The sequence below is a fragment of the Caretta caretta genome, chromosome 17, assembly GCF_965140235.1.
Source record: "Caretta caretta isolate rCarCar2 chromosome 17, rCarCar1.hap1, whole genome shotgun sequence".
NCBI classification, from domain to species: Eukaryota; Metazoa; Chordata; order Testudines; family Cheloniidae; genus Caretta; species Caretta caretta.
Window position 1 is genome coordinate 23,169,342 of NC_134222.1, and position 14,602 is coordinate 23,183,943.

At 46.2% G+C, this 14,602-nt stretch overlaps 1 protein-coding gene across 6 annotated transcripts in view; it reads left to right on the forward strand.

The window, feature by feature from the left end:
- The window catches only part of LOC125623883 (CWF19-like protein 1), a 62,663-nt gene that overhangs the window by 26,216 nt on the left and 21,845 nt on the right, over positions 1 to 14,602 (forward strand). For 5 of the 6 annotated variants that reach the window (XM_048823930.2, XM_048823928.2, XM_048823929.2 and 2 more), the window contains 3 exons: positions 2,306 to 2,390; positions 5,026 to 5,166; positions 5,925 to 6,036. In XM_048823930.2, coding sequence (XP_048679887.1) covers positions 2,306 to 2,390; positions 5,026 to 5,166; positions 5,925 to 6,036 — 338 coding nt within the window. The remainder of the gene's footprint in view (positions 1 to 2,305; positions 2,391 to 5,025; positions 5,167 to 5,924; positions 6,037 to 14,602) is intronic. The other variant, XM_048823933.1, reaches the window with a different exon arrangement.

Below are 14,602 nucleotides of genomic sequence, written 5' to 3' on the forward strand. Positions count from 1 at the left end.
CCTGATGTGATGATGTGTCCAAAAGAACGAATTCAATCCTGGGATACATGAACTAGGGAATCTTGAGTAGGAGTAGAGAGGTCCAGTTTTGGTGCCCAAAATTCAAGAGGGATGCTGATAAATTGGTGAGGGTTCAGAGAATAACGAGAAGACTAATTAAAGATTAGAAAACATTCCAGGTAGTGATCGATTCAAGGAGCTCAGTTCATTTAGCTTAATGAAGAGAAGTTTAAGGGGTGACTTGATTATAGTCTATAAGTATCTACAAGAGGGAACAAATATTTAATAATGAGCTTTTCAATCTAGCAGACAATGGTATAACACAGTGCAATGGTTGGAAGCTGAATCTAAACAAATTCAGACTGGAATAAGTGATACACTTTTCATGGTGAGAGTAACGAATCACTGGAACAATTTACCCAGGGTCATGGTGGATTCTCTGTCACTGAAAATTTTTAAATCAAAATTGGGTATTTTTCTGTGGCCTGGACACAGGTCGTCAGACTAGATGATCTCAATGGGCCTTCCTAGCCTTAGAATCTACAAACCATTACAGAAACCCTGAGTCAGAATTGTTTTAATAATTATAATTAATAATGAAACAATATTTGAGGCTGTTTTCTGTCTCCAGTGTAATAATTGGACCTGTAAATAAAAATGAAGCAAAGTCTAAGGCCAGTGCGTTTGCCCAGGATTGAGTTATTGCCAAACCAGCAGGAAGCATCCTCAAGTTGTAGGTTTTAAAATACTTAAATATCCTTTATTTCTACACTCAAAAGTGGCTTTTATTAAAATGTTCAGGTCTGATTAGCTTCTGCCATCAGAACTTCTCATCTGTGGACTCAGGTTTAATTCTGTAGCATGCTAAGCATTTTGGCCCTAATCCAGCACAGCATTTAAGAATGTGCTTAACTTTAACCATGTGAGTAATTTCATTGATGCCAGTGGAAGTATGCTTAACTTTAAGCACAGGCATAAGTACTTTGCTGAGCATTTTCACTCTGATTCAACACTATGTAGAATTGAGCTCCACATACCCACATCTTTATGCCATTACTCAGGCAACTTACTTTGAAGAAAATCCAGCAACAGTTGCAACAAGCGGTATATTTGATTCCCTGGCTGGTTTACTCCTGAGGGCATTCTGTGCCAAAAGATTAAAAATTTTGCGCACAGTATTTTAAAATTCTGCAAATTTTATTTGTCAAATAAATGCAGAGGCTCCAGCATGTCATTGTGGAGCACAGGCCACTGGCTGCACAGAGATGCGAGATCACTGTGCAGCTCCTCCCCAGGACACAGACTTAGCTGTGAGGCTGCACCCAACCCTGACACGGCACAAGGACCCGGCCTGCTCCAGAAACACCTCAGGGCCCTGCCCCTCTGTGTGGGCAGGCAGCCTCAGCAAGGCAGAAACCAAGTGTGGAGAGGCTTAATGTGTGGGAATCCATGTGTGGGTTGAGAGGGTTCTGTGTGGGGTAATCTGGGTGGGGTGCAGGGAGGATCTGGATGCACAGGGGCTTGTCGGGGGGCTTCTGAGTGCAACGGTAATGGGACTCTGCAGGGGGATCCAGGTGAAAGTAGTTGGGGCTCTGTGCAGGGGGGTCTGGGTGTGGGGGCTAAGTGTGGGGTCCAGATGCTGGGGGAGTGGGGTGGGGATCCAGGTGCAGGTGGCTCGTCTGGGTGGTCCAGATGCAAGGGGAGTGGAGCTCATCAGTGGGTTTCTGGGGGAGTGGGGGAGGCTCGGCAGGAGGGTCTGAGTATGAGGGGGTCTGGGTGCATGGGAGTGGGTTGGGTGGATGGGGGAGCAGATCCCTCCCCCTGCAGTTGAGAAACAATGGGTGCGGAAAGGGGGGGCGGGTTTCTGTGCTTCCTGCAGCCGGGGGAGAAATCTGGGGGTGGGTCTGACCCAGCCCCAGATGCCATGCTGGGAAAGAGGAAGTCCTGTTCCCCCTAGCCACCCAGGACTAGCAGATGAGCCTGGCGCAGGGTAGGAGCCACTGGCTGGGTCTTCCCTAGTCCTGCCTCCTGCCCCACAGTGATTTACCTCTCTGCTGGCTGCCCTGGGCACCTGAAACGTAGTGCTGGGGAGGGTTGCATGACCGCTCTTGTGGTTTCCCTTTGCTTCCCCATCAGAAAGTCATTTTTCTGTGGGGAAGCAAATAAATCTGTGGGGGACATAAATTCTGTGTATGCACAGTGTTCCCTCAGGAGTATTGGTTCTTAGTGGTAGTGGTCAGCAAACAGTAGCTTCTGCTGTAATAACTTTGTCAAAAATATATTTAAAATCTTTGTTTTTCCAAAGAAACCATGTGGTCCTACAGGAGAATGCACAGCATGTGAGCAGATTTATAGCTCTTGCCAATGTTGGCAATACAAGCAAGAAAAAGGTAATGACAAATGCTTGGTTATTTTCTTCTATCAAATATAGATATTGTGGAAACAAGCATGTCTTAGGACACCTAATTTACTTTTAGAGTGTGGTTGGGGTCACTGATTGGCTTATGGGGCCTTTCTGATGTCACAGCTACATACAGACTTACAACAGAGCAAAGTTGGAATCTCATCACTCAAGTAATATCCCGTAATGTTTGATAGGTGAAGGTAAAAATAGAGAATTTTTTTTAAAATCATGTCTGCTTCCCTCTGTGTCATACCCAGGGTACAATCCATATTAGTGAGTACCTTTGTCATCCTGTCCTCTAACCTGGGTGCCCTTTACATTGCTTTGTTGCTGTAGCCTGCAGTCCTGAACTGCTTACCAACAACAGCCTTTAGCATGTAGGTCACTCCCAGTTTGGTCTGTGTGTGAGCTGCAGCCAGCCACATCTAGGCTCTTACCAGCCATGTTTATACCCAGCTTATTCCCAGTCTTAGATTTCCCCCCAAAAATGTATATCTTGTACTGCCTGGCCCTCTCCGGGACAATACCAGCTTATATAAAGCATGTCATTTGATGAATTGAAATGATATGCACATAACTTGCTACCCCAAATGAAGTTTCCCAAACACTTCAGTTCAAACACACTGAATGACGTAAGAAAACCTATTTCTTTGTAGTTAATACATTTGTAAGTGGGAAAAAAAAAAATAAAACTTAACAAACGATGGTAAACTCGAGTAAAGTTTTTCTCACCACATGCTCTCAACAGTCTTACTGGCCAAACTTCTTAGGCCAGGACCCATTTTTCTGTTTAATGACTGATTCCTTTGTTCCTTTTCGTGCAGTGAATTGATTGTGGGGGGAGGGGAGTGTTTCTGCCCCTTCCTTTTTATAGTCTTGTCTTCCCTTTCAGAAGCATTTCCAGCTGGGAGCATGGTGATAGGCAGACGGTGTGGATGGGAACTCCCTTCTATTTCTTTACTAAAATGTAGATTTTCTCCCCTGCCCCCTTTACTGCTAAAGAATAGCCACTTGGCAGGTAAATGACCCATTGACCTTGTTTACACCTGGCTAAGGTGGCAGCTTGCCCTTTGTCTCTGAAAAACTGGCTTGGCCACTCCCCAGACTACTTGGAACAAGTTTTAGTAACAGCATATACTGGAATCTTGTAACTTTAACAATGTTGCTACACATATTTTACAAGGACAATAATGACCAGCAAATAGAGTTTTGAAATGATATCTCACAAAGCATACTTTGTACAAAGATTATTACAATAGTGGGCTGGGGTGAATACAGGGGTACAGTTTGTCACACACTCCCACAAGGTTAAAGTAATTTTTAAAAAAATTCTTAAATATTTTAGTGGGAAAGACGGTTAATTGTAACCTACTTCCTCTGCCGTATTGCCTCTCATCCCTGCCTTCCTCACATCTACTTTCCACTTTTGCCCTCCTGAAGTCAGCTTCTTTATGAACTGAAATGTCATGGAAACCCTTACAATTCACTGAAAATATTGTGGGCTTTCTGGTTGTTTGTGGGGGGCAGAAGGAGGAAAGCTAGAGAATAGAAATTTGATGAAACCATCTGCAGTAAAAGCGTCTGGACAGATTTTTCAGACGTGCTCAGTGCAACTGAGTCAGAGTTGAGCAGTCCCTATTGTATTGTGTGGCGCTTGCACAACTGTCATTGAATTGTAAATCCCTTGTGTGCTATTCCCCTACTGGTCAATGACCGGTGATGATTGTTCAACACCTGTCCGGGTGTTGGTCACCTTCTTTGTCGTTGTCACTGGAGAATTTACAACATATTTCAGCCATACAGCAACATCTCACAACTTCATACACACTAACGATGTACATATTTTGATAGAAAAATGGGTTTCAGCAGATCATGATCTTTCGTATGATATCCTACGTGGCATGCTTTGTATGAAATATATCATCATTATATGATGGGGTAAATCTAGGGTTCCAGGATGCTGCTGTAAGGTACAGAGTGCCACAATGGCACCAGTTAAAAAATAATTCTCCAATTCTCCAAACTACCCTCTGTAGTTTTGTTAATGAAGCTCATTGTGGAAGCTGAAGTGCAGAGAGGCAGTGGGTAGGAAGAGTGAGGGCCTTCAGCAGAGGTGGTGGTTTGAGACTGCCTTCTGCCCAAAGTGCCAACCTGCTATATATTGGTCTTCCTCCCAGATTAGCCTCATCTTTCCTGTGGCCAAAGCTAAGTGGGGAGCTGGTTGATACTCCAAATATTGTTTTCATAAAAGAGTGAATTAAAACTTGCTACTGGGAACAAATTGCTGCTGAAAGGGTAGTTGGTCTTTTGGAGGTGTTGGGACCTGGGGTCCAAGGAACCTTAGGGAGGGAAAATTTTAGGGGGGTGAGGGGTGTAATTATGAACAAGTGTCATCAGAATAATAGAAGAAAGAGATTTATCACTTTTCCCTATTATTTTCTCTAATCCATTTAATGGGCACTACTTCCAGATATGCTGCTGCTTTTCAAAAAGGTCCTAAAAAACGGAAATGTAAAATGAATTGAATTCTTGTGAAGCTAGTTGTTCATTTTCAGAGTTAGCGTCTCAGTGCCTCTTGGGTTGCTGAATCTGAGTCACTGAGTCATTTTTGTTTTTTCCAGTACCTCTATGCATTTAGTATTCTCCCAATGCGCTCACTGGACCCTGCAGAACTAGTGAAACAGCCACAGGATGCCACTGAAAACCCGTATCAGAAATCTGGGAAAGAGGCACATAAGCCAAAGATGCTCTCAGGTGCAGAGGTACAATATGTTCAGCCTTTGTGTGTGTGTGTGTGTGAGAGCTGCTGCTTTCTTCTGCAGCATAAAACAGTCCTTGGGTTTGTAACCTTGAGTGTTTCCATCCACAGTGCTTTGAATTTCTGAGGGATGGTTTGGGTTGATGGACGATCTCAGGAACAGCCTTGGTGTGGCCAATGGTATTCTGTAGTGTAGGACATAGCTGCTGCCTGCCTTTAACAGTGTGTAGATACTTCAGGCCATGCTCCAAATCAATCGGAGTGACTAGGCTGCTTGTTGGGACCTATTCTCCATGGGCTTCTTTGCATGCTGGGCCATGTAGGGCAGGCCTCCACAGTTAAGCTAGAGTGACTGCGGTTAGCTTGGGTTTTGTCAGTTAGGATATAGCCCTTAGAGTCCTGGTAAATTGTCAGTGCAGCCCTGCACTCTACCAGTTCCATTTCCTCCATGCACTCTTTCTTTCCTTCTCCCATAAGTGCTTCTGTGCCTTCTGAATAATTCATAAAACGCAACAGCTCTGAAAGTAAGAGGGGCAGTTTAATAGGGAAGGGGGATAACTGTTTTAGACAAGTCTCCCAGGCTGGGGATGTGGTTACTGGGCAGATGGGCTTCATTGCATTAGTAGCAGAGAAGATCAAACCATTATGTCACTTATCTGCTGAGTAACAAACAGCCTTTTCAGAAGGACCTCTTTGTACATTAGGTGGGGCTTCATCATATAGACAGAGAACAATTGACTTTGGTTTTATTTTTCTGACCAGGAAGAACCAGCTTGTCAGTTTTTCTTTGATTTGAGCAAACGGCATGGAAAGAAGCGGCCATCAGATGGAAAGGGGGGACAGCATTCCCAGCTCAAGCAGCCTAAGAAAATCCGTGAGTACCAGGCCATTGGTGCTTTTGGTGAACTCCCTGGAAGCTACCCTAGAAAAATAAGACAGCAAAATATTCCTGCGTAGTTGTTGTTCTTTGAGTAGTGTCCCTATCGGTGCACCACTGTGGGTGTATCTGTGTCCCTGCGTCTCTAATCAGAGATTATAGGTAGCCGTGTCTGTTCGGCCCCCAAAGGCGCTCTTCTTCCCTCCTGGTCTGCCTCAAGGCTATGTAGCGCTGTGCGAGCAAACCGCGCTCAGTTGCTTCTCAACTGCCTTTGGTCTTGAACGGAAAGTACAGCAGTTCTGTTGTCTACTTCACTGCATCATAGTGTTAGCATAAACTATTGGATATATTACACACTTCCTCCTCTTCTAGAATCACCATCCCAGTCACCGAGGTTCCTCTGGAGCTGGCTAAGGTCATATGGCAGACACCAGCCTCTGTTGCATCAACATCCAAAAGGGCTGATAAAAAGTATTACGTTCACCCTAAGGAGGTGGACTTCCTCTTCACCCACCCTCAGCCAAACTCTGTTGTGGTGGATGCAGTCAATGCTCGGGGAAAGCAATATCACTCCAAATCCACCCCTTACGATAGAGACTGGAAGAGGCCTCCTTGGACAAAAGGCATACTTGTCTGTGACTCTGCAATTCAGGGCCTGACATGAGGCCCTAATGGCCAAATATGATTTCATGAACTACTGAAAACTGAGTACTTTTATTGACCACTTACTGGAAGCACAAAAAGAACAATTTCAGGCCATCATCAAAGAGGGCCAATTACTAGTAAGAACAGTACTACAAACTGCAATGGATGTGGCAGACACAGCAACCTGCTCAGTCTTGATGGCAGTGATAGTGAGTCGGGCATCCTGGTCACACCTCTCATGATTGCCCAAAGAGGTGCAGGCAGTGGTTGAAGATCTCCTTTTCAAATGGCCCAAACTATTTGCTGACAAGACAGCCATGTCACCCTGAAAGACTTGAGGGCCACACTATGCTTCCTGGATAGTGTCCTGGACACCAAGACAGAAGAGGAAATTTACATCACAACCACCTCACAGATCCTGATTACCGCAGTTCCCTCCATCACAGCGCTACTATAAACCACAGCACAAGAGAACCCGGATGCAGAGGAGCAAGTCGTCAACTTCCCAGCCCTCGATCTCTCAACTCTTGTCTTCTAAACACCAATTTTGACTCCTTGGTCGAGGCCGTGAATGACCACTCCTTGCCACGCCATCAGCTGCCAGATACAATGCTTCTATGCCCATTTGGTTGCCTGACTCATTTCTTATGGAATTGGAAGAACATCACCTCTAATAAATGGGTTTTGGAGATCATTTCAAAAGGCTACTCTATCTACTTCATGTGCCTCCTCCCTCCCCGTCCCTGTTCAGGGACCCTTTTCACGAGACACTATTGCCTCAGGAAATAGATCACCTGCTCCTTCTAGGGGCCATAGAATCAGTCCCCTCTTACCTCAGGGGCAAGGTTTTTTTACTCCAGGTATTTCCTGATACCCAAGTCAAAGGGAGTTTGGAGACCCATACTAGATCTACAGGCACTAAACAGATATGTGAGAGCTCAGAAGTTCAAGATGGTCACTCTAGCAGCTATTATTCCATCTCTGGAGCAAGGAAATTGGTTTTTGGCCCTTGACCTATAGGATGCCTACTTACATATTTCCATCTAACCATCTCACAGGAGATTTCTTTGATTCACCTTTGGGCAAAACCATTATCCAGTACAGGGTGCTTCCTTTCAGCCACACCTAGGATGGTCTCCAAGGTCCTTGCCATTGTAGCGGCACACCTACATATGTTGGGTATTATCTACCCATAACTGGATGACTTGCTTCTCTGGGGCTGAACTTGACTTGGTGTAGTGAGAGCATTCCTTCTCTTGCATGGATTCAACACCCTGTTGAGCCTCATAGAGACAGTCCAAGCTGGCCCACAAATAACCAGGGATTGTCTCCAGCTCCTGGGTACATGGTGGCATGTACATTCGTGATGCCAAATGCCTGGCTATTCATGAGATGTCTGCAGATGTGGTTCAGATCTGTCTACTCCCCGAACAGGGATGGGTTAGACAAGCCCCTGTTGATGTCCTCCAGGGTCAAACCTCTACCAATGCTGACCTTAACAACAGGCGCCCCCTGGTAGGCCGGGGAGCCCCTCTGAACAACCACAAGGTCCAGGGCAAGCGGTCTCCCTCAGAAGTGGTCCTCCACATCAATCTCTTGGAACTCAGAGCTGTCAGAAATGCCTGTGTGCTCTTTCTCCCATTCATCAGGGATACTCACGCAAAGGTCATGGTGGACAATGTGACCTGCATGTTCTGCACCAAGTGGGCACCAGACCACTCTCCCTTTGTGCAGAAGCACTACAACTTTTTAATTGATGCTCATCTCCGCTGCTTACTTGCCATGGAGACAGAGTGTGACGGCTGACAGCCCTAGTTGAAACTTCTCCCATGATCACAAATGGGAAATGGACCTTGCTGTGCTTCACAACATATTCAACCTATAGGGGACCCTGACAGTAGACCTTTTTAGCACTTGCTGGAACAGGAAAAGTCCTTGCTATTGCTCCAGAGCTGGATTGGGGAGACGGTCCCTGGAGGGCACCCTTGTCTTCCCATGGAGTGGGGATCTACTGTACACCTTTCCTCCATTTCCTCTGTTATCCAGGGTCTTGCTGAAAATACAGAGAGAGAAGGTGAAAGTTACTCTGATTGCCCCCTCCTGGCTGAGACAAGTTTGGTTCCAGTATGTCCTCCGATTCCTCTTCTGCCCCTTCCTCATCTGCTCTCTTAGAACAACGGAAGGGTCCTTCTCCCCAATATGCAGATCCTCTGGCTTCACGCCTGACTCCTTTTTGATTCCAACACCTAGAGAGTGAATGCTTTGAGTGGGTTAAAGAAATGTTACTGCACAGTAGGAAATCAGAAACTCATCATACCCACCTTCAAAAGTGGAAACAATTCCAAGTTTTGTGTGATTCCAAGCAAGTGGACCAGTCATCTTCCTCCTGTTGATTCTGGACTATATTCTCTAGACCTCAAATGGTCCAGGCTTTTTCTTAGCTCACTTAGTTCATCTAGTGACTATAACAGCCTTCCACCATCCGATGGATGGATACTCAGTTTTCGACCATCCAACAACATGCAGATTCATTAAAGGCATGTTTAAAGGCATGGGAATCCTATTCCTGCATATTAGATCACCCACTCCAGCCTGAGACCTAAATCTAGTTCTAAGAACCCTGACCAGATCATGCTTTGAGCTGATGGCTGCTTGCTCCCTATTACACCTATCCATTAAGATGGCATTCCTGGTGGCCATTACTTCACCTCAAAGGATAGGAGAGATAGCAGCATTCAAGGCACCTCCGCCATTCACGGTCTTAATTTGAGGACAAAGTCACCTTGAGGACACACCACAAGTTCCTTCCAAAGGTGACCTTGTCCTTCCATATGAATCGGCTAATTCATCTCTCTGGTTTTTTCCAAAACCACATAATAACAATAGAGAGGCAATGCTACATATGCTGGATGTTAGGAGAGCCCTATCATTCTACTTAGACAGGACTAAAGGAGTATGAGGCACAAGTGGTGGTCTCGTCCATCCTCCCTGTGGAAGGAAAAGGCCCGGTAGAGACCATCGAATTGTGGAAGTCAAGGAATGGCTACGCAGGTGGTGTCGGAGAGAAGGCTTTGGATTCTTTGACCATGGGATGGTGTTCTAAGAAGGAGGAGTGCTAGGCAGAGACGGGCTCCACCTAACAAAGAGAGGGAAGAGCATCTTCGCAAGCAGGCTGGCTAACCTAGTGAGGAGGGCTTTAAACTAGGTTCACCGGGGGAAGGAGACCAAAGCCCTGAGGTAAGTGGGGAAGTGGGATACCGGGAGGAAGCACGAGAAGGAGCGTGTGAGAGGGGAGGGCTCCTGCCTCATACTGAGAAAGAGGGATGATCAGCGGGTTATCTCAAGTGCCTATACACAAATGCAAGAAGCCTGGGAAACAAGCAGGGAGAACTGGAAGTCCTGACATAGTCAAGGAATTATGATGTGATTGGAATAACAGAGACTTAGTGGGATAACTCACATGACTGGAGTACTGTCATGGATGGATATAAACTGTTCAGGAAGGATAGGCAGGGCAGAAAAGGTGGGGGAATTGTTTTGTATGTAAGAGAGCAGTATGACTGCTCCAGAGCTCCGGTATGAAACTGCAGAAAAACCTGAGTCTCTGAATTAAGTTTAGAAGTGTGAGCAGCAAGGGTGATGTTGTCATGGGAGTCTGCTATAGACCACCAGACCAGGGGGATGAGGTGGACGAAGCTTTCTTCCGGCAACTAACGGTTCTCATGGGAGACTTCAATCACCCTGATATCTGCTGGGAGAGCAATACAGCACTGCACAGACAATCCAGGAAGGTTTTGGAAAGTGTAGGGGACAATTTCCTGGTGCAAGTACTGGAAGAACCAACTGGGGGCAGAGCTCTTCTTGACCTGCTGCTCACAAACCGAGAAGAATTAGTAGGGGAAGCAAAAGTGGATGGGAACCTGGGAGGCAGTGACCATGAGATGGTCGAGTTCAGGATCCTGACACAAAGAAGAAAGGAGAGCAGCAGAATACGGACCCTGGACTTCAGAAAAGCAGACTTTGACTCCCTCAGGGAACTGATGGGCAAGATCCCCTGTGAGAATAACATGAGGGAGAAAGGAGTCCAGGAGAGCTGGCTGTATTTTAAAGAATCTTTATTGAGGTTACAGGGACAAACCATCCCGATGTGTAGAAAGAATAGTAAATATGGCAGGCGACCAGGTTGGCTTAACAGTGAATTCCTTGCTGATCTTAAACACAAAGAAGCTTACAAGAAGTGGAAGATTTGGACAAATGACCAGGGAGGAGTATAAAAATATTGCTCAGGCATGCAGGAGTGAAATCAGGAAGGCCAAATCACACTTGGATTTGCAGCTAGCAAGAGATGTTAAGAGTAACAAGAAGGGTTTCTTCAGGTATGTTAGCAACAGGAAGGAGATCAGGGCAAGTGTGGGCCCCTTACGGAATGGGGGAGGCAACCTAGTGACAGAGGATGTGGAAAAAGCGAATGTACTCAATGCTTTTTTTGCCTCTGTCTTCACGAACAAGGTCAGCTCCCAGACTACTGCACTGAGCAGCACAGCATGGGAAGGAGGTGACCAGCCCTCTGTGGAGAAAGAAGTGGTTCGGGACTATTTAGAAAAGCTGGACAAGCACAAGCACAAGGAGTTGGCGGATGTGATTGCAGAGCCATTGGTCATTATCTTTGAAAACTCATGGTGATCGGGGGAGGTCCGAGATGACTGGAAAAAGGCTAATGTAGTGCCCATCTTTAAAAAAGGGAAGAGTGAGAATCTGGGGAACTAAAGACCAGTCAGCCTCACCTCAGTCCCTGGAAAAATCATGGAGCAGGTCCTCAAGGAATCAATTCTGAAGCACTTAGAGGAGAGGAAAGTGATCAGGAACAGTCAGCATGGATTCACCAAGGGCAAGTCATGCCTGACTAACTAATTGCCTTCTATGACGAGATAACTGGCTCTGTGGATGAGGGGAAAGCAGTGGCCATGTTGTTCCTTGACTTTAGCAAAGCTTTGGGCACGGTTTCCCACAGTATTCTTGCCAGCAAGTTAAAGAAGTATGGGCTGGATGAATGGACTTTCAGGTGGATAGAAAGCTGGCTAGACTGTCAGGCTCAAAGGATAGTGATCAATGGCTCCATGTCTAGTTGGCAGCCGGTATCAAGCGGAGTGCCCCAAGGGTCGGTCCTGGGGCCGGTTTTGTTCAATATCTTCATTAAGGATTGCACCCTCAGCGAGTTTGCGGATGACGCTAAACTGGGAGGAGTGGTAGATACGCTGGAGGGTAGGGATAGGATACAGAGGGACCTAGACAAATTGGAGGATTGGGCCAAAAGAAATCTGATGAGGTTCAACAAGGACAAGTGCAGAGTCCTGCACTTAGGATGGAAGAATTTAATGCACCGCTACAGACTAGGGACCAAATGGCTAGGCAGCAGTCCTGCAGAGAAGGACCTAGTGTTTCCAGTGGACGAGAAGCTGGATATGAGCCAACAGTGTGCCCTTGTTGCCAAGAAGGCTAATGGCATTTTGGGATGTATACGTAGGGGCATTGCCAGCAGATCGAGGGACGTGATTGTTCCCCTCTGTTCAACATTGGTGAGGCCTCATCTGGAGTACTGTGTCCAGTTTTGGGCCCCACGCTACAAGAAGGATGTGGAAAAATTGGAAAGCGTCCAGTGGACGGTAATAAAAATTTTTAGGGGACTGGAATACATGACTTAGGAGAGGCTGAGGGAACTGGGATTGTTTAGTCTGCAGAAGAGAAGAATGAGTGGGGATTTGATGGCTGCTTTCAACTACCTGAAAGGGGGTTCGAAAGAGGATGTATCTAGACTGTTCTCGGTGGTAGCAGATGACAGAATAAGGAGTAATGGTCTCAAGTTGCAGTGGGGGAGGTTTAGGTTGGATATTAGGAAAAACTTTTTCACTTGGAGGGCGATGAATCACTGGAATGGCTTACCTAGGGAGGTGGTGGAATCTCCTTCCTTTGAGGTTTTTAAGGTCAGGCTTGACAAAGCCCCGGCTGGGATGATTTAGTTGGGGATTGGTCCTTGTCAAGGTTCCTTCCCCACTCTGAACTCTAGGGTACAGATGTAGGGACCTGCATGAAAACCTCCTAAGCTTGCTTTTACCAGCTTAGGTTAAAACTTCCCCAAGGTACAAACTATTTTACCTTTTGCCCTTGGACTTACGCTGCTACCACCAAACGTCTAACACCGGTTACTGGGAACGAGTCCGTTTGGAAACGTCTTTCCCCCCAAAATCCTCCCTTATCTTACACCCCCTTTCCTGGGGAAGGTTTGATAAAAATCCTCACCAATTTGCATAGGTGACCACAGACCCAAACCCTTGGATCTTAAGAACAATGAAAAAGCATTCAGTTTCTTAAAAGAAGAATTTTAATAGAAGAAAAAGTAAAAGAATCACCTCTGTAAAATCAGAATGGTAAATATCTTACAGGATAATCAGATTCAAAACATAGAGAATCCCTCTAGGCAAAACCTCAAGTTACAAAAAGACACAAAAACAGGAATATCCATTCCATTCAGCACAGCTTATTTTCTCAGCCATTTAAAGAAATCAGAATCTAACGCATATCTAGCTAGATTACTTACTAAGTTCTAAGACTCCATTCCTGTTCTGTCCCCGGCAAAAGCATCACACAGAAAAAGAGAGGCTTTTTTTTTCCCCTCCCCCCAACTTTTGAAAGTATCTTGTCTCCTCATTGGTCATTTTGGTCAGGTGCCAGCGAGGTTATCCTAGCTTCTTAACCCTTTACAGGTGAAAGGGTTTTTCCTCTGGCCAGGAGGGATTTTAAAGGTGTTTACCCTTCCCTTTATATTTATGACAGTCCTGCTTTGAGCAGGGGGTTCGACTAGATGACCTCCTGAAGTCCCTTCTAACCCTGATATGCTATGATTCTATGACTAAGGACTTGAGAGTTGATATTGTGGAGCCTTTGAATCTGTCTGCAAATGAAAGGAAGAGCGTGGGAGACTTTCTAAAGATTCTTTAAATGGATCTCCAGTTGCATTATCACTGTTACTGTGCTCAGAACCTGCTGCTCCTGTCAGGAATTTGCACTGTGACAAAGTCAGGCCAGACGGCTGCAAGAGAGCGCTGGAAGATCGATATGTTAGCCCTAGAATGTTACAGGCCCTTTTTCTTACAAGCCGAGAAGGGGTTACCTCAGGTCAGTTGGGGACACCTGAAGCTATTTAAGGGCTGCCTGAGACCTTTTAAAATCCTTCCTCTGGTGAGAGAAAGAGGGACAAGAAAGAGACAAGCTGCTGCCAGGCTAGTGGCAGCAGGGAAATAAGCTTTTCCAGGGTGAGAGGCTGTGCTCCTTCCCATAGGGGAAACAGCCAAACCTGAGTGCCTGCTAGGGGAAGGACTGACACCACGGTGCAAACAGGACAGCGAGGAGGTAGGAAAAGGTATCCCCCTTTATTTTTGCGTTTGTGAGACTGTTTCCTTTTTATTTGGTGGAGGATCACTCCTTAGGCAAGCCCCAAGAGCTACCTTGAAAATATGATGAAAGGAGCACAGAGAGGGGAGATAAACACTGCCCAGAGTGGGGCTGATTTACCCCAGGCCTGTCCGCGCCAGAGGGGAAGGTGCTAAGTCTGGCAAGACTAAGGAAATGCCTTGCCACACATGGTGTGAGAAGTGGGATTTGACTTTGTGGCAAACCAACCTGCTGCAAGGTAAATCACCCCTCCCCACAAAATGGACGCCATAGTGAGGGCACTGGTACAGGCCACGGCAGCACAACAAGAGGCTATCCGGTCTAGATGGCCACCCAACAGGAATCAGTACGGCTACAGCAGGAAATGAATCAACTACTGGTGAGCCAGGCACCCCAGATCGAGCCAACCTGCAGGAGGTCGTGAACCAGCAGAAGTTCTGACAAATGGCCATGACAGGACATGATCCCT